This window comes from Vanacampus margaritifer, chromosome 15 (assembly GCF_051991255.1).
Source record: "Vanacampus margaritifer isolate UIUO_Vmar chromosome 15, RoL_Vmar_1.0, whole genome shotgun sequence".
Lineage (NCBI taxonomy): Eukaryota > Metazoa > Chordata > Actinopteri > Syngnathiformes > Syngnathidae > Vanacampus > Vanacampus margaritifer.
In genome coordinates, this window is record NC_135446.1 from 21,305,323 (window position 1) to 21,332,138 (window position 26,816).

The following is a 26,816-nucleotide window of genomic DNA, read 5'->3' on the forward strand; positions in this document are numbered from 1 at the left end:
TTCTAACCAGTGACGTAAAAGGCACGATAATGGCACGTAAAAGGCACGATAATGTTTTGAACAACACACATTTAACGGCGGGTTAAGAAGTTAATTACCGGTTAGGGCTTGAACAGTGGTTAAAATAACCCAGAATTGAACAACTGGACCCAGGTATGTTTCCGGAAACTTGTGTGTCTCACGGGTATTTAATTGTGGTCAAAATAATGTGTTTATTATTACCTCTCGATGGATGCTTGTGTTAGGGGTGCCTGCAGCTGGAAGTGGGACAGGTCCAAGGGCTGAGACACAGACTGAAAAGCAAACAGGGTCAAAATACAAAAACAGACATAAATACATGCACATTTAGGAGAATTGGGAGCTATTTACAGCTAAATTGACAAAGGTTTGGGTTCTACTCGGAACCTCAGGTAGTAGGGACATTTTCACCGTGGTATGACCAGTACCTGGGGAGGGGCTTCTGTGGCAGTATCGGGCGGGGCGGGGACTACACTGATGATTGGCACCATGGTGGCCAATGGCGGGGACACGGGCGCGGAGAGAGGGGAAACAGGAAGTGGGAAAGGAGGGGAGGCCGCCGACGGCACGGTGATGGGAGGGGGCGGCGAAGGAGGAGGAGCGAGGCTCGCTGGGATTGCAGTACAGGTGGGCGCAGGGACACCGGGCTGAGGTGAGCAGGCGGAGGAGCCGGTGAAAGGTGGAGGAAGAGACAGAAAAGGAAAGGTAAGTCAGGAAGGGGACGGACCAAAGGGAAAATGGAGGAGAAGGGAGGACCACGCACGCACGCACGCAACCACTGAGGTTACCTGAACCAGTGCTCGCTGACTTTGGTATAGAAAAAAAACGTGTTCGATACTGGGAGATGGGCTGAGGTCACATGACTGAGCACACAGACGAGAGAGTGAGCGACAAACCCGACACGGGTGGCATGCCAAAGAGCGTAGAGAGAGAGAGAGAGAAAAAAAAAAAAGAGAGACGCGAACTGAGGCGATACATGCGTGACGTTATTAAGTCAATATGTATGTGGTATCGGTAGCACAGAAGTAAGTGTACCTGTGCTGAGGCCTGCAGCAAGGAAACGTGTGTCGGGCTTTGAAATGATGATGCAACAGACTGGATGGACGACCCCACCTGTCGAGAGGAATTCAAACCGTTTGCAAGGCTTTGTAGCATTGAGAAAACATAAAGAATGAGATTTTCCTAACCTGCTGGGGGTTCCCTTGAGGTGTCGATTGGGAGGCCGCTGGGCCTAACTGCGGGGAACCTGGGGCCGGCTGGGCGGGTGAAACCTGAGCCTGTTTTGTAGAAACGTTGCGAAATTAGAGAGGAGAAAAAAAAAAACAGGACGTCATCAGAATGCGTGCGCGGCTTCCTGATGGGAAAATGCATGAGTGCAAACGCAAGGAACTTCTAACGTTTTCATTCTTGTGTATGCACACATGCACACGCACGCACGCACACACACATCATCCGGGTATGAAACACACTACGCTACGTGGACAGCTTGTAGCGTTCACTATATCGGGGTTAGGCTCGTGAGGCGGGGTTTTGTTCTCATGCAGGTTATAAATTAATGGCAGTAATAAAAAAAATGCATGTTACAGCGTCACACAAGTACAAACAAGCACTATTTTCTTTTCTTACCCTCCTTCCTCAAACAAATCTGCTTGGCAAAGTCCCATAAAAACATTCAAATGACATTAGAATTGGGCCTATCAGACTAAAAAGAACCCTTAGAAAGCTGCATACAACGTTATACTTGTCAAAACGGGAGCTTCAACAAGTATAGTTGCCAAACGGACAAATAGAAGGACAGGATACGTCACGACGGAAAAATCTAAACGAAAAATTAAAACAATGACGAATATGATCCACTGATCCGATCAGCTTTCTAAGGGTTTGATGACTTGCAGCTGTAACCTTTGAACCCTGCAAAAGATGTCAATAAAGAGAGAAAGCAAAAAAAAGAAAAGAAAAAGAACTGAATCGAAGCAGTACAACACAAAGCTACAAAACAAAAACAACAACATAAAATGAATACCTGCACATTGCAATATTTGATCGAAGCCTCCGTGCTTTCGTTGTATGTTTTGGTGTGTTTGTCGGGCACAAATCAACAAAGTCTCGCAGCTTTATGGCCTTTGACCAATTCAATAGAGCCGTTAAATTTGACTTGATGTATATCATGAATCAGCGAACCAAAAGTATTAAGGCAAAAGACTTTGGATTTGCACACGCATAGTATTCAAGTATACCGTATGTACGGCATACCTGCACAAACACACCTTGTCGTCATATACGGACATATATGAACATACAGACAAAATACTACTTACGTTGCACAGAACATAAAAACAAAACAAAAGGAGGCTTGGACTGTTTACAAAAGCTGGTACAACAGGGCAAGTCTCAAGCAACATGCATGAATGCCCCAACTCATTATTTGGAAGGAATAAATATGAGAGACATTCATGAAGGACATCTGAGACGTGCTCTGTAGCGTCCAAGCGACTAGAGGGGGTTAAATTCACAACCTTACTAAATGCTTAAGGGTATTGGGTTTTTAAGGGTACCAGTACAACAGAAATTGCCCATGGGTCAAATTACCTTATCACTCATTTGCATGATCATTTTTATTATCTTGAAAAGTTGACATATTGAATAGTGTTGCCGGTCTGCCGGTATTAAAAAAGTACTGCAGTACCACGCCATCAAAAAAGATACTAGACACCCTTTGACATTGTGACATAACTAACTAAGAACAATCAATCCCACTCAAAGCAACAATACTGCAATAATGTAATTGGACCCATGGCTTTAAACTTGTAGAACATTGAAAAGATGAACTCAGTACCAGTGTGGGGTTATTGGCCTGCATGGCCAGCAATGACTCATGGTACGTCAGGTCGGGCCGGGAGGGAACGACCCCTCCGTGGCGGGCCCACGCACTCGGATCGAGTGACTCCTGTTGGGCCGCCGGCGCGCCCAGGTCAGGGGTCGGGGTGGGAGGGAGAAAAGTCTGCATGGAGGGCGGATGAGCCTGGCTTTCTGTTGAATCGCAGAATACAGCGGAGGACGACTGCGGGATGGAGCGAGCGGCCGACGAGTCGAAATGGCGGGACAAGGGAGGAGGGGACTGGAACTCTCCCGCGTCGGAGGAAGGGAGAGAGTCGCTGGAGGGTTCTGGGCTTCTATCTTTCGCGCTCAGGCCAGCGTGATGGAAGAGGAGACTTCCTGGTGGTAACGGCAGCTCAGGACTGATGTACGAACACATCTCCTCCGTAACCGGCTGGAGTCGAAGGTACGAACCCGAGCCGCACGACCCCGTTGGGGTGTTTTCCTCCAGTTGGAGATCCATGGAGCTCCTCCGGGCTCGGTACAGTCTGGATGCCAGGAGGCTCGGGTCGCTCGCAGCGGCGGCGGCCGCGGCGGCTAAATGGTAGTCGAAGACACTACCCGTCGGCGGCGGCGCATCAGCCATGACTGGCGGCGCTGACATTGGGTAGGTGGAAGGTGATGTGTGGTGTTGCGCGTCGGAGGATGAACAAGAAACAGGGCAAGCGGCCGCTTGACTCATGGAAGGTACCGGCGGAGGGATCGTACCGTGCGCGCTCAGTCTTTGCATGATGTGAGGGTGCAAGAAACCCGGCTGAGGGCCGGAATCGTAACCCAAACTGGCAGCCGCGGCAGCCGCTTGCCTCTGCTGGTGGAAGGTCAAAAGGCCGAGCTGGTGCGCGGTCATCGGGTAGCCGCCGTACGCCATGGCTTCGTAATGGTCCAGTAAGGCTGCTTGATTTAAACTCAGTCTCCTCACCACTTCCTCGTGCTCCGCCCTCATGTCCTTGTAGCCGTAGTACGCCGGCTCCGACTGTCCCGGGAGATGCAGATGCTCCCCGACTCCGAGTCTCTGAGCGGCCGTGGCGAAAGCGGGGTTGACCATGAAGAGAGGGGGCGCGTCCACACCCTCCATGCCGGAGAAGGGGTGCAGGCTGTTCCCATATCGGGGGTACGCCGGTTGAAAGTGGCGCGTGTGAGCCTCGAGAATCGACGTGCTCTTGCGCCGCTGCGTGTTATAGGCCTTGGGGGGGCCGGTGGGGGGAGGAGAGAAGGAAATGGGGCGCTCGGGGATGGAAGGGAAGAAAATGGTCGGGGGGTCTGGCAGTGTCGGGAGAGTGCCGCTCCCCCCCGCCGCTCCCGTGCTTGCTCCTCCGCTGCAGGGGTGCGCCACTGAATGCTGCTGCGACAACGAGATACGGCACGTTTAGGAGGGACAGAAAGGCAATATGAAGAGCATCGTCTCTGAATAACATCTCCCCCGCAAGCAAAATGGTGTGGTTAGGATAGAAGAGAGCATTCCAAAGGACAAAAAGAAAAGAAAAGCAGGGAAGAAACAGGGTCTAATGGTATTAAAAAAAGGGGACAGTAAAAGAAGGAAGGAAGCTGGAAGTTGAAATACTCGCTCGAAAATAATCAATCGCTGATTTCCACTCAGAAAATCTTTGTATTTAACTTCCTGGCTGTGGCCAATGCGGACACACAAGAAGGAGCAGCACAATAACTTGAAATGCAGCATAAAATTATGATTCTTGACATGTTATTAAATTATGTTATTACAGTTTTTACAAAGTACAAAATTATACACTACTAGTTTTTTTCCTTATCAAAAACACAAAAACATGATTTTTGGGGGTGAACTGCTCAAATAGATGCATGAGATTTCTATTCATTTCAATGGGGAAAGATGATGTGAGATAAAGAATGAATTTAGCTTTTATTTCGTATCTCTAAGACATTCTAGGGACCTCTAGATTATTATTGTACTTTTCCTTATCTGCTAACCTGTACATGCATGACCGATAAATTCTTCCTGTCAATAAGCTTTCCTTGCGAATAGATGCATGAGATATTAGTGCATTTGCATAGATTTTGAACAGCCAGTCAATCAGAATTGAACAAAATCCTGTGCTAGTTCACCAGAAGAAGAGAGGCAGCAAAAGACATGGCTAAGAAACCAACATGGCACATGATCCCTCATTATCTCTTTTTAAACTCTCGGAGCTTTGAACCTACGGGGCTGGAGAAGAGGGCGGGCAGGCTGGCCCTTCGCTGCCTTGGCTTGGGCAGCGAAGGGGCGGAGTGAAGTGGAAGCACCGTCTCCAAGGCTTTGGAGAGGCGCCCAGCGAACGTCTCCCTCTCGGCCGAGCGAGGCGCGCGGGGGGAGGGGCCCGTGAGGGAGGGAGAGGAGGACAGGTCTGGCGGAGGTGTGGAGGGCCGCTTGGGGCGTGGTGGCACGGGTGCGGGGGTGAGGGAGTAGGAGGAGGGGGGGACGCAAATGGACATGCTACGGCTTCGACGGCGGCGGGACGCAGGCTGCGGGATGGAAGGAAGGTGAGACCGAAGGGGAAAAAAAACACAAGTGAAGACGCAAAGACAGCAACAAAATATCAACATAACCATATGAAATATACAGAAAATAAAATAAAAATATACTTTCATAAACTTTACGGAAGGCTACAGACTAAGTTATTCCAAGACGTTTAGAAAGAAAGAAAATTATGCGAAAATATACATCATGTTGCTGTCAGTTGGAAATCTCGTATGCCCAAATTTGGTCAGATTTTTTCACAAATCAATACTATTGGTCAGTCCACATATCGCCAATTATAACTCAATTTCAAGGGTTGAAAATAGTTTGGGGACAAATACACTAACTCACGAACAGAAAAGTGCTTTAAGTAGCTTTAAGTATGGATGCTTATATGATAGTGATGTAAGGATTAATACCAACTTGAACAATGGATTTTTTTTTCCTGAAAAGTAGCGATGCAAGGATTCTGACCAACAAGCATTTTAAAAAAAACTAACAAAAAAATATGAATATGACAAAAAAAAAACAACAAACATGACATTTAAATACAACCCAGTAAAAAAGAAAAAAAAAGAAAAAAGGACAGTCATCAATAAAATGAGGCTGAACGGAGGAGATAAGAAATGATAATAAGAATGTGGGATGGCTTAGAGTTGAAGACCTTCAGCGAGTCCTCTCGTGACTGCTAAAATGAAAAAGCAATCATGCTCGGCTCATAACCGCAAGCCCACTTGCAGGCACCGCAAACGTGATCTCACGCCAACACGCCACGCAACACATCAGAGAGCGCATCAGGTGAGCTAAAACGTCACTCACCACTGCTTGCGGCGGCGGCGGGACGTAGGCCGGGCGCTGCTGCTGCTGCGTGGCGGCGGCGGCAGCGCCATGTGCGGAGGGGTAGGGACTCTGGGACTGAGGCTGGCTGGCGGGCGGGCAGCTGTAGGACATGGTCAGCTGACCCGCCTGGGGGCTGTCGCTGGAGAACAGCGAGGAACCCTGGCCGCTGTCGGCGCCTGCTTCCGCTGAGATGAACGCAAATTTGTCGGAATTTGTCCGAATATGACGTGTCAGCAAATCGGCGTCACGCGTCTTACGTATGTGTGAGACGGCCAGCTGCGGATGGTGACGCGGTTGCTCCGACTCCGTCTCTTCAAACTCCGCCTGGCAACAAACAAAAAGATCGCTATTGTTCTGCTGTAAGCAAAAAATGTTTGGAAAAAAACTGCACTCCATAACAATGTACTTTATAAAAATATACTGGAACAACAATTCTATTTCAATTCAAATGTTGTTCACTCCTAAAAAAAGAAAGAAATGAAAGGGGACAGAAAGAAGTCAAACTTGTTATAACTGCCTCTGATCAACACAAAATGAATGACAGTCATTGTAACAATTCTATAAAACAATTCAACAGCATGTCCTTGTGCTATATAGATTTTTCCACTAATTGTGCGTTTATAATTTTTTTTTTAAATACAGATAGACTGAGATGATTTTGATTTACAATCCAGATTGTTCCACAAACCGACACCTTGAGTTGAAATACATCGTTCTTTTTGTTTTGTTCTATATTTACGTTTGGAAACAAATGTCTGTTCCTCTTAATTTGTACTGACTTTCCCTTTTTTTTTTAAATTGGATTTGTATATTGACTGGTAAAATGTCACGATGGGCTTTATACATTATTTTAAGGAGGTTAAACTCCATCAATTCATTACATTTGAAAGGTTTTAGTTGACTAAATAATGGATTCATGTGGTCTCTGTATCCACATCCGAAAACAACACGACTAGCACGGAAAAAGGAATGTAAAGAATTCAACTTTTGGTCACATTTTTGGCTTCAAATCAATGTTCATTGTGCTTCTCCTTGTGGTGTGTGTTCCTTAGCCACTTGGGGGCAGTATAATACGGACATACGCCGATACGAGGAGACGGTCACAGCTCCTCAGTAAGTCTCCGTAACATTAGTTACGCATTGCAGAAGAAATGGAATGCGAGTATTTTGTTATATTATCTGTTCATATACATTGCTCCACTCTTTGTGTTCAAATATTTTAAAGGCTTAGCTTGGAGTTTTGCATTCTTTGTAAACGTTAAGGTAAATTGATTTTCTTTAGATTGACAGGTATGGTTATAAAAAAAACGTTTTTTTAGGTATTATTTACTATCCACTAAACTGCAACATCCAAAATGATGGCTTGTATCTTAACTCTTTGACTGCCAGACGTTTTCAGAAAAGGGATGCCGTGGGTGCCAGCCGATTTAAGCATTTTGACTGATCTTTTGACTGATCTTTCAAGGTCCACAGAAAATTATGTGTTTGGACTATGGAAACACACATACTACCAAATGAAAGATTAGACTCTCCTCTTTCATCAGAAAAAAAAGTTTGTTTCTCCCTTATTCCGTTTTTGAGTAATCAACAATAGAAAATGGTTAGTTTCACCTCTGTTTTGAAACAAACGTCTTTTAACGTCTTTGGCACTCCTCCATAGGATTTTACTAAACGTTATTTAACGTTTTTTGGCAGTCAAAGAGTTAAAAAAGTCAAGTCACTACTGTGTCAACGTGTTGATCTTGATCCTTGACAATACAGACTCATGTCCAACAAACCTGCGTATGCGATGCTTTGAGTGCCGGTTGCTGTTGTTCCGCCTCAAGTTTCCTCTTTGCTTGCTCTTCTCGCACCAGCTGCCGCTGCTCTCGCTTCCTCCGGATCAGCGACACGCGGTCCTTGATGGCTTTGGCCATGGTCTTGTGGTCGCCCTCGGCCACGTAGCCAGAATCAACCTAGAGGGCGACGCAGTGGCAACATGCGTCACACTTGCGATTCGCTCCCGTTTCGCCTCTCAACGATCTTAGCTGGTACCATTTCCTGGGCCACATCTTCGGGAACGTCCTTGTTGAGGTCAAAGGAGAACTCGATGGCTTCGTTGTCTTTGTACTTTCCTGGAAACACGACGACAAGTGTTCGCTTTTTTTTTTTTTTTTCTCTCCATTCATCATCCGTTTTCATCATCATTCTTACCTTTGAGCTTCTTGACGTCTTCTATCCTAAGCCACAGTTTGATGGCAATCATTTCCCCGTCATCCTCCTCTGCCAGCTCAACCCTGACCCCCGTGTCCTCTTGGAAGAAGGCGTGGTTCAAAAGGATCTTGATGGCATATCTGGGGGGGGGGGGGGGGGGACGAGAGACAGGTGATTTTCAAGGATCCTTCTGTACAAAGCCAGCTGCGGAACAGAAACACGTTGGACAGGCTTGTTGACGGACTAACGAGGTAGAGACGGCCTTCACTTAAAGGGGAAAAGAACACACACAACCTAAATCAATCCCTGGGAAAATGTTCAACAATTATTTTCTCCTCTTCAGAGCTTTAATCAGCCGACCATGAGTTGGGCTGGGATAACTGAATTTGACAAAAAGGCTACAGGAGGAAAACAGAGCCCTTTTTGGGAACCTTCGAGAAGCAGATGAGGAAATCGAATCCTCTTGGATAGAATTCGTGTTTTGAAAGAAAGCACAAAGGTATAGTCCATTTGTGCGTGTGTGTGTGTGTGGCACCTCTCATCTTTGTTTGTCCTGATGCAGCCCTCGATGATTTCCTTCACTTCAGGAATGGCCACCTTGTCAAAACTGCCAGGCTTTACTCCCTGCGTGAGAGCACAAATAAACAAGTTCATTCAATTAATTACACTCCGGACGTTGCTCCTTCTGTCTCAGTGAGCCTATAATGTGCATACGGCGCGATAGTAAAAACGTAAGTCAATCAATTCTCCTGATGTTGACTTGCAAAGTCACGTGATGTGCATGACTTGAATCAAGCGGCAGGCAAGAGAACATTCTGAAATATCGAATCAATTGGATAACATGAGGCTTTACTGGCATCCCAATCACAAGGCACACAAGTATTTACGTCTAATCAGGTCTAACATGAATGCCGTGCTTGTTTGCTAGGACTGGCGACATATTTCACAAGCACAAGTATGAATGGCAACAAATCGGGAAATCGTAAATGGAACATTTTACAAATTAGCCGCCAGAAACCTATTTTGGAGGACACACAACGCTTACATGCCAAAATTGATGCTGATGTCAAAAAGCCAAATAAAGACGGCTACAGCGAAGAAGAAAAAAAGGCAGGATTGTTTTTGCTCTAATCATTACATTAATTCTGTATTAAAATTGAAATACATCCACACCATATGTCAAACATACAACAAATAACTTCACTTAGTACACTTTCAAAAACTTGAATTGCAAATACATCAGTTGTGGAGATTAACATCTCAAGTGTAATATATTTTGAAGCCAAATAACATTGAAAAAGACTTTTTATCACAATAAGATGCGAGTGACTTACCTTGAGTGTGCCGAGAAAAGAAGCTGAACTTTGAGTCTCAAGTGTGTTTACTAGCAAGCAAAAACGACCACCTCCCATCCCATCTTTTCTGTCATTGGCTGTTTCCGCTGTTTCCCGCTCCCCACCGCCACCGCCGAAAATCACCCACAAACACACACACAGCGAGATTCCAGGGCCAAACACGGTTAGGACTGATGGGAGGAGTAACGAACGCTATTAGGGAGGACAGATTAGAGGGGAAAGAGAAAGCGCTCTTTATGAGGCCGACTGGAGATACGAATGCTCAGGAGCAAGCGGGCTTTCGGAGACTCTCGGCCAGGATTAGAGGACGACGCCATGACACCAGATTTACGGAGTATCAACAAGTGGCTTTCAAGAGGTCATTTTTAAGATGATTATTCTAGTTTAGTAGGCAGATGACAATAGGATTCACGTAGCACTCACTAGGATTTCCAACACCCCCCAGCGTTCACCCTCTCATCGTCTTACAGTCTAAAAACAGTTGGGTCAAAAATAATCCAACTACGGGTACAAAATGGACCGATCCTCTACTTGGGTCGATTTGATCCAAATTTGAGTCCAGAAATGAGTCTTTTAGTAAAAAAACAACTCATTAAAATGGAGTCAGATCCTTGACTTGGGTCGAAAATTGGGGTCATTCTGTAATAAAACAAACCAGAAAGTTGGGTCAAATGGACCCATAAAGTGGATCGGTCCATTTTTGATCCATAATCGGGTTACTTTTAGGCTGTTTTTAGACTGTAAGACAGCGAGACGAGAGGGTGTCGTACGCTGGGGTGTGTTGGAAAATAACGCACACGGCCAACTGGGACCAACAAATGCCAGCCCGGCGCCATCAAGGGGAAGATCGGGGGCCTCGTTAGGGCTGTGCACCGGATTTCAAAATTTGAGGATGAAGTCATGCAATTTTTTTTTTAATATGGCTACATTAAATTAGGCAGGTGTGTTAGGAAGTCTAACACACACTGAAAGGTAAATTTATTGGAGTCATAAAAAACACTTACACTAAGGCTGGACAGAACGATGACTGCCTCTTGTATTCCCTCCCAAGTGATTCGATTAGAATTTTTTTTAAATTTTGTATGGAAAAGTATTGATTTTGGTTTACTTCAGTTGTTTCCACCGAATCAGGCAAAAAAAAAAAAAAAACGATAGTAAAAGAAAAACAATCAATCTAATAATAAACATACGCTAGAGTACATAGAAGCGGATCTGGTGCAGTGCCAGAGACTCACGCTGGTGACTCGTCTGTAGATCTGGGCGGCGTTCTGGCATTCCGAGTAGGGGTACTCGGAGGTGGCCATCTCCAGCATGCACATCCCAAAAGCGTAGACGTCGACAGATTCATCGTACTTCTCCTCGTACATCTCCGGCGCCATAAACTCTGGGGTACCTGACGACCGCAGAAGGCAAGAATCCACATTTTCCTGACCCAGTCCACTACCGAGAGCCAGTGCAAGACATCCTACCGATGACGCTCTTGGCAAACGAGGCTCTTTTCAGCGTGGCTAAGCCCAGGTCGCCGATCTTGACCGAGCCGGTGGGCCCGGTGATGAAGATGTTGTCGCACTTGAGGTCGCGGTGAATAATGGGCGGCGCTCTGGTGTGCAGGAAGTGGAGGCCCTTGAGGATCTGCCGGCACCACGAACGCAGAACCTTGATCTTCATCACTTTGAAGCGTTTAAGGTAGCTGCCGGGAAAAAATATTTTGTTGAAGTGTCCAATCTGACACTGAGTGGTATGGATCAAAAGTCCCGGCACAAGTCGACATTCGGTTTGCAGCTTTCCCAGGGTTGAATTTCTCATTTGATATCAAACATGGATGTTTCTGAAGTCTAAATGGATAATAAGCAATTCATTTGGTCACTCTAGATTGGGCATGCTACAGGCAGAGGTTCACATTCATTTTGAAATTGACACGCAGCACAATAATGACATTTGCCTCTTTTGCAAGTCCTTTTAGATCTGAGAGCCAAATCCTTGATCTTGTTCATTCCAAATTGAATAAAAGTGCGGATTCTCATGAGAGTCTTCTCACACACATGTAGTACATACCTTGACTCAAAACACATCGCAAATCATCTTTCCCCATTTCAATGAATGCAAATGTCATTAATCCGTTCCAGCCGCCTCAAAAAAACGATACATTTGTTTTTGTAATGTGTTTTTAAGAAATATAGCACGCCATATTATTGCACTTTATAAATACATGCAATAGGGAAATAATTACAATTGAATGTGAAGAATTAAACAGTTTATGCCACATTTTTGCTTCAATTCAATGGACATTGGGCTGCTCCTTCTGGTGATTCACTTTGTGTTATGTTTAGGTCAACATTAAACATGAACTGAGAGAGAAGATAAAAGCTCTTTTTGAAAGAATTGTTCACTGCGTGCCAAACTGCTTGTTGTTGTTTGTTGTCTCAAGTTGGGTCAGTGATCTCTCAAGGCGCAACTGTATCGTATCATGAACACGCACACGCACACACAAAGCTAAGGGACCTCGTAAAGACGTCAATATTCCCATACACCTTATCGGTTGCCCCTCTCATCATTCCCAACACTTTAGCATTTGAGGGTCCCCTCCTTAAGAGTGTTCATTTGGACTACAGCCAACATAACATCACGTGTACAGTAGATGCGTTCCGGCAACCACTTAACATTGTGACACTGATTTACATTCTTCTTCTCAGGCTCCTGAGCACCTTTTTGTTCAAGTACTGCAAGTGTCCACACACATGCGCATTCTTTCCTGCACGCTAACCTCCGATGGTGGCAGTTTAAGAGGGGAAAAATGCTTCTACAATACCATACATACTGCATGTGATTAGTATTGTGAAAACTGGATGTCATCCCTCCAATGCTCAGTAGAGGGCACTATCGCCTTTGTGAGCTTTGTCATTCTTGCCAACGTAGTCGCAGGTGGCTCATTTTGGTGTTAGGCAGAAATACTTTCGAGTTGACCTACAAACTCCTCCTGGTAAAATCAAAGTGTTTCTCTCGAGTGTCTTGCTGAATTGTAACTGTAACTCATCCGCGCGTCTTGACGTTGCGCTTCCCCCTCGGCATGCTTCACATGGGCCCCGCCTCTGTCTGTCCGTTTGACAGGAATGAGAGGAATCTGCAGCAGAAGCAGCATCTGGCAGGTGGGCCCGTGTCCCGCCATGCACCTCGCCAGGAAGGTGGGGGTCGCGCCGCCTGCACGCCCGCCGCCTGCACGCCCGCCTGCCCCGCATTTTGCCTTTGATTGTGGAATGGCGATGAATAGCCCGCATGCTTCTATAGACGGGGCATGTGCTCGCCGTGGGGACAATGATGACCACAGACATCGATTCTTCACGCTGTTTTTTGGGGGGGAGTGGGGCGCATGGGGCAGAACCAGCCGGACATACGGCATTGTATTGTGCACAACAATACGCCGCCATTTTTGCAGGCTGTACTACATTCACCTACTCACAGATTGATACGATATGACACGTGATCGGCATAAAAATAAATCAATCCGATACTATGACAAATACAACTTGCGGGCTGGTAAAGTAGGAGCCATGACAGTCGCGTGGACACACGAAGGTGAACACAGATGACAAAATATGCTCTGAAATGATGAACACCTCTCAGGCAGCGGCAGCCGTCTGGTGACCTCCAGCGTTCATGAGCCTCGTGTTCAATCTGAGACGCCACAGAACTGAAATGCCTTGGACTGCATTTAAGTGAAATATGTGGCAGGGCCAAGGCTCAGTCGGATGTTAAAATAGCAACAATGAGTGAAAGTTGTGCCATAATTAAGAAATATTTAGTGTTTCTGAACAATATTTGATTTAAAATGAAACATTTTCATCAAAATTGCAAGACGTAATGGCATTATTGGGTGCTCAGTCTGAAAAAAATCGGTTTCTCGTTAGTTAGTATTGCTTTGGCGCCATCTTGTGGAATCTTGATGCCAGGGAACTTTTTTAGTTTTACTGAGACGAAAGTTTTGTGGCATCTGCAGGCAATTCTAAAACTTTTACGGAGGTTGTGATAAAGAACTCACGCCAGGACTCCGTCCCAATCACTGCGGGGGCGTAAAACTCACGTCTTGAGCGTGCCCGAAGTCATGAGCTCGGTGACCAGCACGATGCACTTCTTGCCCTTGCACGGACCTTCCCACGAGTCGTAGAAGCGGACGATGTTGGGATGCTGGAGGCCTTTCAGCATCCCGGCCTCCTCCTTGAAGCGCTGCCGCTCCGACTTGGACAGCTTGCGGTCCTGGGAACACAACCGGAGAGGAGAGAGAATGTGAATGAAGGCAACAGGAAGTGAGTTGTCGAGTGGAGTGGACGCCGGTGAGAAGTGGATGACACGTACAGATCACACTGAAAGGCAGACGCTCACTCAGGAGGACGCTGTGGATCAAAGTGCTTATTGTTCTTTCAAGCCCGACTTCTAAGTCTGCTTTCATCAGAAATGCTTCCCTACCGTGTCGTCGATTCGTGAACATCAATCCATAAGCTTGCCGAAAGTGTACAAGCGGCTTCCATCCAGTTAATTACAGCTCATCTCCTGGATGCTTCTTAAGTGAGTTGTCTACCGACGAACGCAGTTTAACGGGCATTCCGGCTCCGCCCCCGATGACCTCATCAAATGTAGAAGGCCACACAAGGCCTTGTAAGGACGTGTCGTGCGTGCGCCGGTTACCCGCGAATGTGCGTCAAAGAATGCGTTTGCATTTTGAGCTGGACCGCTCAAATCTTTACATTACTAATAAATAAGACATTACACATACAACAATAGAAAAGTATTAACTCTTTGACTGCCAGACGTTTTCAGAAAAGGGATGCCGTGGGTGCCAGCCGATTTTAAGCATTTTGACTGATCTTTCAAGGTCCATAGAAAATTATGTGTTTGGACTATGGAAACACACATACTACCAAAAAAAGATTGGACTCTCATCTTTCATCAGAAAAAAAAAGTTTGTTTCTACCTTATTCCGTTTTTCAGTAATCCACAATAGAAAATGGTTAGTTTCACCTCTGTTTTGAAACAAACGTCTTTTAACGTCTTTGGCACTCCTCCATAGGATTTTACTAAACGTTATTTAACGTTTTTGGCAGTCATAGAGTTAATAAGTACTAATAATTGAGCAAAACGAGGGATTAATTACCATTTTTTGTAGTTAGAAAACAAGATAATATGCATAAAATGTATCGGCAACTAAAAAAAAAAATCCAATTTATTTCACATTTTTAGATCAAATCCTCTTACATTCAAAGAAAGACAGTTGAATCCGTTCAACGTGTTTGTTTGTTCCTGGTAATGTTTTCTCCACATTTTCTCATGCATTGTATGAGAACATCTTGTGAGCTTCTTCAGAGATGAAGAGGTGATGATCATAAGACTTACATATCATCATCATCATCATCATCGTCGTCGTCGTCATTGTGTTTGTGCGAGTTAAAGTGCCCCATAATGGCCTCTTCCTGTAGCGTGCACCAAACATTTCATTGGCGTCTAATAGCAGCTGACAAACAAATTTGTACCACCTGACCCTGTGGTCACATGACAATAGCTGCAAGGTCACCTGACTGACTGGAAGTCAACAATCCATTTTCCCAGCAGCACTTTAAAAAAAAAAAAAGAGGCGCCTGACCACCCATATTACTGTAGGACGCCTCCCTCGGGATACTTGAAGATTGCTTCTCCCTCTCTCACATGTGCACGAGCATGTGCGGAGGGCCTGCCTCTCGCCTCTCATTGATTCATCGCGGGCCACATTTTATATACAACGCAAAAAATGTTCAGAAATCTCTTGAATGAGTGCAGCTGAACGATTTTGAAAAATAATCTAATTGCGATCGCCTTCCACCTCTCAATATTCTGATTGCGATTTAATAGGCAATCATCCTCTTCACATGTATTCTTTTTTAGCAAACACAAGCAATAACATAATCTGTGTTACAATAAGAAATATATGATTTCATGATGTGAAGTGGCTCCGAAAATGGATATTAGTATAGAAATTGGGATATAGTCTAATATGAAACCAAAACATGGTCAAGATAGATCACGGCAGTGACGATAAAAAAAAATTTAAATTAGTAATTGAATTTCCAGAACACCAGCAGTCTTGTTGAGAGGCTCGTTGTTTTCCGTCCCTTCAAAACATCATGAGACTTGTGTTTGTCAAGATTCAAAAATGCCCTCTTTGCTCTTCCTCTCTCGCTCTCCTCGTCACGGACGTGCCAACAAGCACCTCAAGGTGGCGGGCCCGCACCTTCACATCGGTAATTCCTCATCTGCCACTCACACGACGCTCCTCTGCCAAGGCGCGATGTTCTCCTACCAAAAGAGCCGCTGACGCAACCCCTGCGAGTCGGCACGTCGGAGTCGGCTGGCCTATTTCTGCATGAGGGAGCATAAAAACAGGCGCCGGCCACGCGGCCCCGTCACCAGTAAAGCAGAACCTGAAGCCAAAACGCTTTCATTGACCCACGCAGCCTCAGACTGCATGCGACTGTGGAGGTCACAGAACCGTGTCGCTGAATCAGAATCCCCCCCCTAACCAATATGTTGCACACAAACAAACAAAACGGATGAAAACTCCAAAAGCAACCGTGCTTGGCAAACTGGAGTGCCAAAATAAAAGTCGGTATTATCTGAATGGACCGGGACCGGGGAAGCCTCTTGTAGAGTATTTGATAGGCTAAATGATGAGTGTCCAGGTGGTTATAGCGTCATCGCCTGTTGCTTTGGACTGGACGGGCTGCAAATGAGTATTTATACGAAGCTAACCTGATAAGAAGCCCCCCTTTGCAGTGGGCCGCTCAAAGATGGCAGTTAACAGTTCATTTACGGGGCGGGGGCGTGTTTTTCTGGGAGCAAACGGAGGGCGTCTCATATTTACTTTGAAAATCAGTGCCAGGATAATTGACTCACAGCAAAACAACCCTCTTTGATACAACCCATCTAGAACGTCCAACTGGATCTGCTGAAATGCTTCGCCAACCCAATTTGATTTCCCTGCCGGACCTGCATGCGCTCGGAGCTCAATTTCAAAGAATGCGAGTTGTACACACTCACAGCGTTAACGCATCAAGCTTGGCAGGAGAACTGAAGTCCAGAGGGGAACTTTGTACTTCATTAGTATGGAGCCAAAGTGTGGAAACGCCACACACACGCTTGGGAGATGCTCCCCTGCACACAACCTCATACACATGAACACGGCTAATGGACAGCAAAACCTTTGGCACAGCTTGTTATGGTTTCGGCCCCACCAGTGTGTCAAATGGGGGGGGGGGAGCATCTGTTGTGAATAAGAGTGATTGAAAGGGGGATGAATGACTTCCAGTAAATGTGTGTGGGGACCGGGTGGGCGGGGGGGGCACAGAGTGAGCCCTCATATATGCACACTGAGGACCTTCAAAACATTTCAGGTGCGGGTGCTAAAGCCCCCAAGGAAAACATGGAGATTTGAGTTGACTTGTTGGCAGCCTGCTGCGATATTCCAAATGTGTTTGCTTGATCTTTTTGTCCACTCTCGCTTCCCCCCCTTTGTGTTTCTCTTTCCACTCTCTCCTGCATTGCCGTCCCCTCCTCCTCCTCTTCCTCCTCCTCCTCCTCCTCCTCTCATTCCTTCCTCCGACTTAGGTGGTTTTTGGTTTCCCTTCAGTCACCGCTCTACATATTGCAGTAACCAGGGCCATGTGTCCGACTCACAGAGCTGAAATCGGACCTGGTTGCGGCCGCAAACGATTCTCGCCTGTTGAAAATGTGGCCGGGCAAAAGCATTATGGGCTTCCTTGTGTTTCAGGGCAGCGCTTCGTGCAGCACCTCCGCTTCCTTAAGATGTGATTTATAAATCAAATGAGAGCCAAAACTTAAGCTTTAAATGCTTTAAAGTGAGCAGCAAAAATGTGTCAGGAGGGGTTCAATTTCAATAACCACGTCAGTGTCTGCTCATGGGCTTAACAATAAGTGCCATTGCAGCCTAACAATCATTGTTTCTTTGCAGCAGCAACCCCAAAGTTCGTCATAATCCTAAACACGACAACACACACACACTCCTCCAAATGATACCTGCAGTAATCCACAAAATGAGGCTAATGAGTAAAGCTGCGATATGTCAGGGTTCGGGGCAAAGAGGGCAAAACCCGACGTCATTTAAAAGATTAGGAAAATGATGCTGTGTGTCTGATTGGCGTAATTTTAGGTACTGTATTATCACAATCCTCAAACTGGCAAAAAGTGCTAATTGTGGGTTCTGTTATTGTTTTTGTTTTTTTAATGAAATTAGCAACCAACAACAGGCTACTTTGTTCCACATTCAATTAAATCATGTGAAGGAAACAAGCAGCCAACATGTCAAAAGCACAATTTGTAGCTACTGCATCAAGTGACAGGACTGAATTGACAGTAGATATTTTTAAATCTCTTGTTATACACACAATTTAAATCAGTTTACATTTATACAAATTTCACTGTAGGAATGCACCAATTAGACTACAAAAAAAAAGGTTGAAGCAAAATTGCTGCCTCCAAACTTCGCAGGTTAGCCAGCTGACATCTACGTCCTCTTTTACTGACGCCCATGTCACTCACCAGGCCAAGCCACGCCATTTTGAAAACTTTTTTTTGCAAAACTCTTGTCCCCGTTGTTTGTCTTGGCATTTCTTGGAGACCCGGCTCCCTTTTGACGGTTTTGCCATACTAAACCCCTCCAAGCCCGCCTTGATGGACCTTTGTAGCCCAGAGTGGGAAAAGGTTGTCGTCTAAGTATAGCGCAAGATGGTCTCGTTGCCGTGTTCGCACGTCATAAACAGGCAGGCCGCGCGGATGCACATGATCCACTCAGCGTCATCCTTCCGTCGACGTTTCCAAAAACGGCGAGGGACAAATATGCCAGGCCGCTCAAGTAGGAGCAACAACTAGACTTTCATAAACAAGAACGATTTGACAGCGTGTGTGACCTCGATTCCCTCAGCGTGTAATTTAAATCTCTCAGCCATCGCGGACCCTTTTACACTAACTGATGATCCAACGCATGGTTAGGAGAGTGTAAGGGAGCGGACGGAGGGCCGGTCCACATAAAACGATGACATCATCTGGCGGGAGGATCCTTTTGCACGCCATTCAACGTGTGTGCCCTGCACTTTTCACGCCCACGATGAACTTTAGCGCGTCTCGGGTTTCGCTTTCATCAGCTCGCCGTGGCCGAGCATCAAGAAAAAAAAAAAACGGTAGCGGCTCACCTTTTATTTCAGCTTATTATTTACTGAGGGCGGAAATGGGAAAACATGAAGTAAAGCGCTCCCTATTGTTTGCTACAATAAATTTTTGCTACAACATTTTTTTTCATCTTAATTTTAATTTCAAACAAAAACAGAAGCAGCATCTCTTGGAAAATTCTCTGAAAATCGAAATAAACACTTCTCTGTCGTTAACACAGTTTGTAATTGGCCTAACCTTACCGAAAATCTGCTTGACCGATAATCTTTCTATCCCCACATGCCACACACATACATGTGCTTTATGACAAACATGCTGGATGACAGATTTTCATTGGAAAAGGAAGTGCAATCAAATGCAATATAAGGAGCGTGCGTGACCTCCACCAGGGCCTCAATTGGATCTGCAGCAAAAGCAGTTTTTGCCCAACATTCACTACAAAGCATTATTACATAAGCTACTTTCCACGACGATACTACATCACCTTGACCTTGTCCCTCATTAGATATGCGTGCCCGTTTCCTTCCCACCACATCGGTACGGAAACGGATTAGCAGAGACGACGGCGGGAGAGCAACTGATTGGGGCGAAAGCCGAGACGTTGAACAGATACCGGCTACTGATACAGACGAGCGCTTCAGAGTGAAGTCATCGGTGACGGCGCGGCCACCCCAGACACTCGTGCGCCTTTGTGTGGTTGCCGCGCATGAGTGCTCGCTTTGTGACTTGACACAATCCAGATGAGACTTGAAGGCCTCTTTTTTTTGGGGGAGCTTCCATCCAAGGCAGAAAGTTGTTATGGTGGTTGCAGCAACTGGTGTTGAAAATCATGCAAGGATGGACGGATGTGAGATTGCAGGATGAGGAAATGGGCAAACTTGCCCAGGGTCATCTTTCCTGCTTGGATGACACGCGGGCCAAACACGTTCCACACACTCCTCCTCCTCCTCTGAGGTAACGTCTGACCACGTTAAGACTACGACCACAACAATAAGCATATTCTCTTGACAATACCCATCAACTGGATATTTCACATTCTTATGGAGCACAAGGTGAGGAAAAGGTTAAGACGGGCACATGAGTGATCCAATAACCCACAGAGACGCACACAGAGCGGGTCGGGTTGCTGCGGAGGAGCCGCAGGGTCTCAGCAAAGCGGAGGGAGACAAAGATGTCAATGTCACAATGAGTCCGTGTCAAACTTACGTCACCTGAAAAAGCACACACGGCCTTTGTTGAGTGAAATGCTTGTTTCGCAACAACCTTGAGGGTTTTTGTTTTTTTTGGGACCAATTTGAGAAGTCTACACCCCTTCAGGAGAAAATCCACTTCACTTTCAATCTGCACCTGCATCCTCAATTGGCTAAAAGAACCTGAAAGATTAGAACCGGCACAATGTGTAGCTTGGGAATCGATCCAAATGGAAATGAGAACATTTACTTCTACAATGTAACAGTGGTTACAGGTTTGATACGTCATCGAATAAAACCCAAACATTTCTAAGTCACCTGACCTCATGTGAAACGTGTGGAAGAGCCTCATTTAAGGGGTTCGTAAACTACGCCCATATTTGGAGTTGGACTTGCTGTCTGGAGCCTGCAGTATCTAGTTTGAGTGTATGTGTGTCAAAAGTTTGGCTTTCCAGCCACCCATTTTTATTTAAATTTTCAAGAAATGCGGGGGGAAAAAAAAAAGAGCCCAAAATTCGCAAAAACGTTTTTACGCTTCGAGTGGGTGGATTTTGAAGCGTATCAAAAAAAGGAAAATGCTAATTTGGGCTGTGGAAACAGGTTTTGCAAATAAACACCGACATGACCGGATACACGTGGCACGTTTTGACCGGATATGACGTCACACGTACGTTTGTCGTCCCAAAGAAATGTGCGGCAAACCTACTAAACATGCGGTTGTAAAAATCTGTAAGGTTTCCCTAAAAAGTGTTGTTTGAAACATTTGCCATTTTCAAGAAACACTTTGTATTTTTACAGACAGTACTTGCACTTGGTCTTAAAAAAGTGCATCCCTGCCAAACAATCAACGACGCGAATGATTCATTAGCTCGCCACCTGTTGCACAGTTAGTTGAGCCAATTTAGTCAACTTTATACTCTTCACACCAGGGTTCGACGCACCATTCAGTCCTGAAACTTTTGCTATTTCAGCTGTCTGAGTTTGATTTAATGGTTGGCAGACTTTCAGTGGATAATTACAATAATGTACAGCTCTGTGGCCCGAGAAGGGACAAGCTGTAATTAAAATCACAAAGTACATCTGGCTATGATTAGTTTTACAAAGACGGGGCACAATAAGCGAGCACACGGTGCGCACTCGCTGCACAAGAGCGGACGACACAAGTTTCCCTTTCGCGCAGGACAGAAAGAGAACACGCGAACAATACTGTTTTCTTATTAATAGCCGCTTAAAATATCTCACAATGAAGATTATGTCAGGGATTTAAGCGTGGCGCAGCTTTATTATTTCCTTTTCATGCAGTTCAAGTGCAGCCTGACAGTAAAAACTAGCTTTTGAATCACCATTTATTCACGCACCCACATCACATGGACTCCATTTCCCACAATCCTTCCTGTGAACCAGCCTGTACAGTTCTTCTTGTTCGGCCTCAAAATGGCAATTTGTCACGTTTTTGGTTGATGATTGTACTGGCTTAATTTGCATTTTATGAATATCATTGTTATAAAACATTGTGCATCAAATTTTCATTTTCTTTGACAGCTATTCAAAAAAAATAATCGACATTGTCCCATCAATTTAGCATGAAAATAATAACGTCTGTGTGCACTTGTTAATAGTGCGTATGGACAGCTAGTTGAATTTATTCAGGTGCAAAATGCCTGTGAGTGAAGAAAATAAGGATCAGCGGCGCACCTGTCTACACGTGGGAGCGTGCCAACACACACACACACGCACACGCACACACACACGCACACACACACACACACAGCAGCATCAGTGAGTATAAACACTTATGTTTGGAATTCCATTCTGAAGCCTTTCTTTGTTTGAGCAAATAACTCGCACAATCCCCCGTGCTTTTTGATGGACTTATTACGCCATATCAAACGCGAAAACAACATGATGGCTGCGCCAACATAGAACTGCATACCGTATGTTGACACGGGAACTTGTGAACAAGGTCCGCCTCTTTGCGGGAGGGAGCTCTCCGATGACATTTTGGACGCAGTTTCACTTGCTTGCGAAGAGAAGACCTGACCAAGGATGACCCCCGTCTATTTCTAGCGAGACGCCTGTTCAAGTGAATCCTAGACAGACTTCGGTTATTTCAGGTTAAACCAGGATGATTTGTTCAACCGGCCACTGCTCGATGAGAAATCCTCGGCTGTGCCAAAGGAAATTACACACACAATTTTCAAATTTCAAACTAATTTGTATGTAAAACGAGACAAGATCGCCATTATTTCAGTATATATGCTTTTACTAGTGTTATTGTACTGTAAAATGGGTGCTTCGATCTAGAAAGCTTTCCTCAATTAGCATTCTTAAGAAGCCCCGCGCCTCTCCCTCCTCCCCCTCCAAAGTGACCCAGACATTGCCGCAGAAAGTGACCTCAAGTCCCCGAGACCCTCAATGCCTCGCCTTGTGTGTCTAAGAATGTCAAGTGTGTGTCGTGCACATGTGTGGCATCGTGCTCAATGTTTCGCACATGGCGAGATACAGTCGAGTTCAACTTCAATGCTGGCTTGAACGCTGATTTGCTTTCCACACATTTACTGATTATTTGCAGCCCACTTTTATGTTTGCACGTGAGGGAATGGGCCGCGAGTGTTTCAGGTCTCACGTGCCGAAATCTGAACTAAAAAAGCAAAAGCAAAAAAATTAACAAAAAGAATCATGTGACACTGTTGCTGCCGCTTACACTTTCAGCCCTCGAGATGACTATTTTTAGACGCACAAAGAAAATAAATGAATGAAGCAGAGATGAGCCGAAAGAGCTGCGAGCAGAGTAACGGCAAAACAGTGGAGGAGAACGAACTCAAATCTCAAGAGCAGCTAACGAAATGATTTTAGCTAACAGGGCTATGACGTAGCATTGGTCCAAATGTTGTTAGGTTTATGCAAAATAATTTAATTTAAAGGACTTAAATGACTTATTTTTGTTGTTGTAATTAACTGGACTTCTTAACAAGCCCATTAGCCAAGAGGGTATCTTGTAAGGCCCTCGTGCCAAATTCCAACATTTATGGCTATTGTTCAATACTGTATTCACATTCATGGCAGTTTATGGCAGTTCTCAAGCACGACCTTTAAAAAAAAAAAAAAAAAAAAAAAATTGGAATCATCCCTCTAATCCGATTCAAGCTGTTGAGCTGAAACGCGGCTAATGTTTGGGCTAATTAAGGACATTTGCTTCCCTCCACTGCAGAAGCAGATTTCGAGAAAAAAAAAAAAAACTTCTCACATTTAAGCTTTAATCCTGTAAAGAAATGTCAGCAGGTCCGAGCTGCTGTTGGGTCGCGACACTTTGTTGGGGACACGTTCCTTTAATAAAACCCAACATTTCTGCCAGCGATTTCATAGAAAACAAATCCATTAAAAATAAAGATAAAAAGACATTAACCACAAAGTGCAGATGTGCCGTAGACTGCAACTGCTACTTTGACCACAAATGCTGACGCTCCACATAGCAGTGTGTCAGTCACAACAAAATATGGGCTTACCAAAATAAAAGGTTGCAAACTAGTGAATTCAACAGGAAGAAATTTGGCAGATAGTTCACAATGCCTCAAAGAAGAGACTTCAAGTTACTAGCAAGTTTACAATGAACATAAACAATCAAAGGGAATTAACTAGGGATGTTACAATTCACTAAAGCCCCGATTCAATTCGATTGTCGATTTTCAGATTCCGAGTTTTGATTTGTCCACATAAATTTAGAGAATTTATACTGACTAAAGCGGGCGGTATGGATCATCGACTCCGGTCAAGTATATGTAGTTTTGTGTTAGTGAATGCACGACACAATTGGGACTGGAACTGAAAAAATAAGAAGAGGCCAGCTTGGAGCACAGTCCAAACTCCAGCTCAGACTTCAAGAAAAGTGAAGAAAACTACAAGTTTATTCGAGCGCACATACTCGTGCATGCACCATGCACAAGATTGACACAGAGGCTGCAGTTCCGCTTTAGGCCAGAGGTGGTAGTCAGTTAAAAAAAAAAAAAAAATAAAAATCCACAATGCACTTTAACTCATTTGCTCCCAAAAACATATAAATACGTTCTATTTTAAATATTACCATGCTCCCAAAGACGTATTTATATATTTTTTCTTTTTATGCTAGTGCATACAGCCTGCTTTGATGTCGCCTCTGCACTGCAGAGAACGGTTGAAGCAATGGTAGTTATTACAAAAACGGCCAGCAGAGTATAAGAGATCAACGAGGGCCATGTTGGAAACCAGCCTTTTCCCCCCACAGTTTAAAACAGATTTGTGAATAATGATGAAACTTAGCTATATTCTAATGCTAATTCTAATTTCTGAAAAACTTATTTAATTCAACTTGAAAGAAAATTGCTATCCTGGGATCTATAGGTCATTGTTTTGGGGGAGATGTTGGGAAAATTGTACAATAAGTTATCAGATGAATAAACACTTTACTATTTGCTGCAATGAAATACAGTACAATTCGCTGTGCCATACAGAACACAGTATGCAAGCCATCTTGTCCAACATCTCCCACAAGTGTGCTTTTGAAAGCATTTGGAAATGGAGCACAAAAAGAGGGGAGGGCGAAAGGGTCAGCAACGTGTGTGTGTGTGGGGGGGGGGGGGCATTTGTAGACTTTTTCTTAATTGTGCAGGTTGCTGAATGGGCCAATCATCAGACCACAGGGGATCGACAGTCCATTAGTTTCCTCACGCTGCCATTAAGTGTGCGCCTCCTTGTCTGCGCTTCGGCAGAAACTCACCTCGATTGCACCTTTCCCATGATGCCATCTTTTATCTGTGATTACATGAAAATGGTTGACTAATTTTAAAATAGGTTTCAGGTAATTCATCTATGGTCCAAACGGATCGCATAAAAACGTATTAAGTGTGTCATCGCATTATTTGAAATCTGCACGTGCAAACTCAGCACAAGTCCCGATCAAATATCCATGCAGTGGCAATGGAAGCGTGCTTTCAAATAAGCACACAAACACTCATAAAAAAGCCCCAGACTCCTCCCACACGCTTCATGTCTGACTCGAATGTCTTTTATTTTATGTCGTCACACCCTCCTCCTGCTGGTTTGGTCCCTGCACATTTGGCGCTGTCCCCCCCCCCCCCCCCCCTCAAAGAGGGTCAACAACAGGACGACGGGGTTGAGCCGTTCATCACCCGACGGCACAATGAACAGACACGGCGATGCTGCCTGTGTGCCCACGTGCACATAAAAGACTCGGAGTGGAAAACAAACACGAGCGACCCTTCTGTCAACCCCGCTTTGTTATAATTTATGTGAGCTTCGCGGCGACTGTGTACCAAAACGGCCCCAAATTTGAACCCAAAATTCTGAATAGAGAAACACATATAGACAGATAACATATTACTCACTTAGACATATAGTCTTCATCCTCTGTGAAGAACGACTCATAATACTGCTAATATTTCAGACACGATATCTATGAATACAAAGTAAATGACTACATAAATAAATGACTAGAAGTGAAACATTTTGAATTCTATTTTTTATTTTCACTTTTAGTCATTTATTTATTTATTCCGTCGTTTATTTATTTTGAATTTTGGCAGTTTTGGTCCTCCATCGATATCTCCCTGTCAAGACACACGCGTGACACGAAGGTTGCGTGTTGAGCAGAAGTAAGTCACACTTTGAAGAAGAAAGTTTCCCAATATGTACAATCAAGATTGGACCTGCATTATTGCGAGATAAGCTCATGAAGCAACGTTGGCACTTCCTGTCTTATCACTGAGAAACGCTCGTTTCTCTGATAAATCACACGCCCCAGCAAGCGGGTAACGCAAAGCCTGTTATCAGGATTCAGTCCAAGCCATGTTGTGGACTTTTGCACACGTTTCACACATTGACTGGCGACGAGGACCGAGCGCTTCACATCCCCAAAAAGTGCTGACTTACGGGCGCAAATTGATGATGATGATGACGATCGCGGCTGCAAATCACGCAGCTGCTCGACCGCATTAAAGAGCAACAGGCGGCAACACTTTCCCCCCCACCGCCTCCCGCGGTTCAAGTTCCAAACGGACCCGGGGAGTCGAGCACACAGAGCCCGCATGACCTCATGCACTGCTGATTACGTCACACGGGCCGCTTCGTGAGGGATTGACTCCGACTAATCTGGCCGGGAACTTCCCATTTCACAGAGTGAGCGCTTTTGCGCAGAGATGGCAACGAAAAGACAACACAGAAGCACAGAGACTCAGATCAAAGCATGCCGAAAAGGACCGAACGCCGCCTCCTGCTTTTTTACGGACGTCCTCGGCGTCATCCGGCAAGCGCGTTACCGAGCACAGAACACTCGGTGTCATTGTGTGTACTGTACTTCAGCCCATTCACTCAAGTAGCATCTCTGCACATGCCATTCTACTGCTGCGATGCTATTTTTAGGAGGCAGGCAGGATCTCTTTGTCTCGTCTCGTTCTCCCCCCGTTGCTGTCGATGTCTCTCGCCCACGATCCCCCCCCCCCCCGAGGCGGATGTCAAGAGAGAAACAAAGCAGATGATGGCGACACAATGAAAGCGCTCGACTGCTGCACACCTCAATATCGCACTTTGTTCTGCACCGTCTCGTCCTATTTTCAGACCACCTAATAAACTCTTGCGTGAGTAATTTACTCTGCTTATCCTGCTATAAATATC

At 45.2% G+C, this 26,816-nt stretch overlaps 1 protein-coding gene across 13 annotated transcripts in view; it reads right to left on the reverse strand.

Annotated features, from left to right (window-relative positions):
• The window catches only part of wnk1b (WNK lysine deficient protein kinase 1b), a 53,839-nt gene that overhangs the window by 12,810 nt on the left and 14,213 nt on the right, over window positions 1-26,816 (reverse strand). For 7 of the 13 annotated variants that reach the window (XM_077544352.1, XM_077544342.1, XM_077544345.1 and 4 more), the window contains exons 3-18: window positions 13,832-14,004; window positions 11,223-11,443; window positions 10,989-11,146; window positions 8,934-9,022; window positions 8,399-8,538; window positions 8,240-8,319; window positions 7,984-8,160; window positions 6,463-6,529; window positions 6,185-6,390; window positions 5,071-5,370; window positions 2,855-4,234; window positions 1,206-1,295; window positions 1,054-1,131; window positions 807-881; window positions 447-665; window positions 223-293 (exon numbers count right to left, since the gene is read on the reverse strand). In XM_077544352.1, the coding sequence (XP_077400478.1) occupies window positions 223-293; window positions 447-665; window positions 807-881; window positions 1,054-1,131; window positions 1,206-1,295; window positions 2,855-4,234; window positions 5,071-5,370; window positions 6,185-6,390; window positions 6,463-6,529; window positions 7,984-8,160; window positions 8,240-8,319; window positions 8,399-8,538; window positions 8,934-9,022; window positions 10,989-11,146; window positions 11,223-11,443; window positions 13,832-14,004 (3,524 nt within the window). Of the gene's footprint in view, window positions 1-222; window positions 294-446; window positions 666-806; window positions 882-1,053; window positions 1,132-1,205; window positions 1,296-2,854; window positions 4,238-5,070; window positions 5,371-6,184; window positions 6,391-6,462; window positions 6,530-7,983; window positions 8,161-8,239; window positions 8,320-8,398; window positions 8,539-8,933; window positions 9,023-10,988; window positions 11,147-11,222; window positions 11,444-13,831; window positions 14,005-26,816 lie in introns of all 13 variants that reach the window. The other 6 variants (XM_077544343.1, XM_077544346.1, XM_077544349.1 and 3 more) reach the window with 6 other exon arrangements.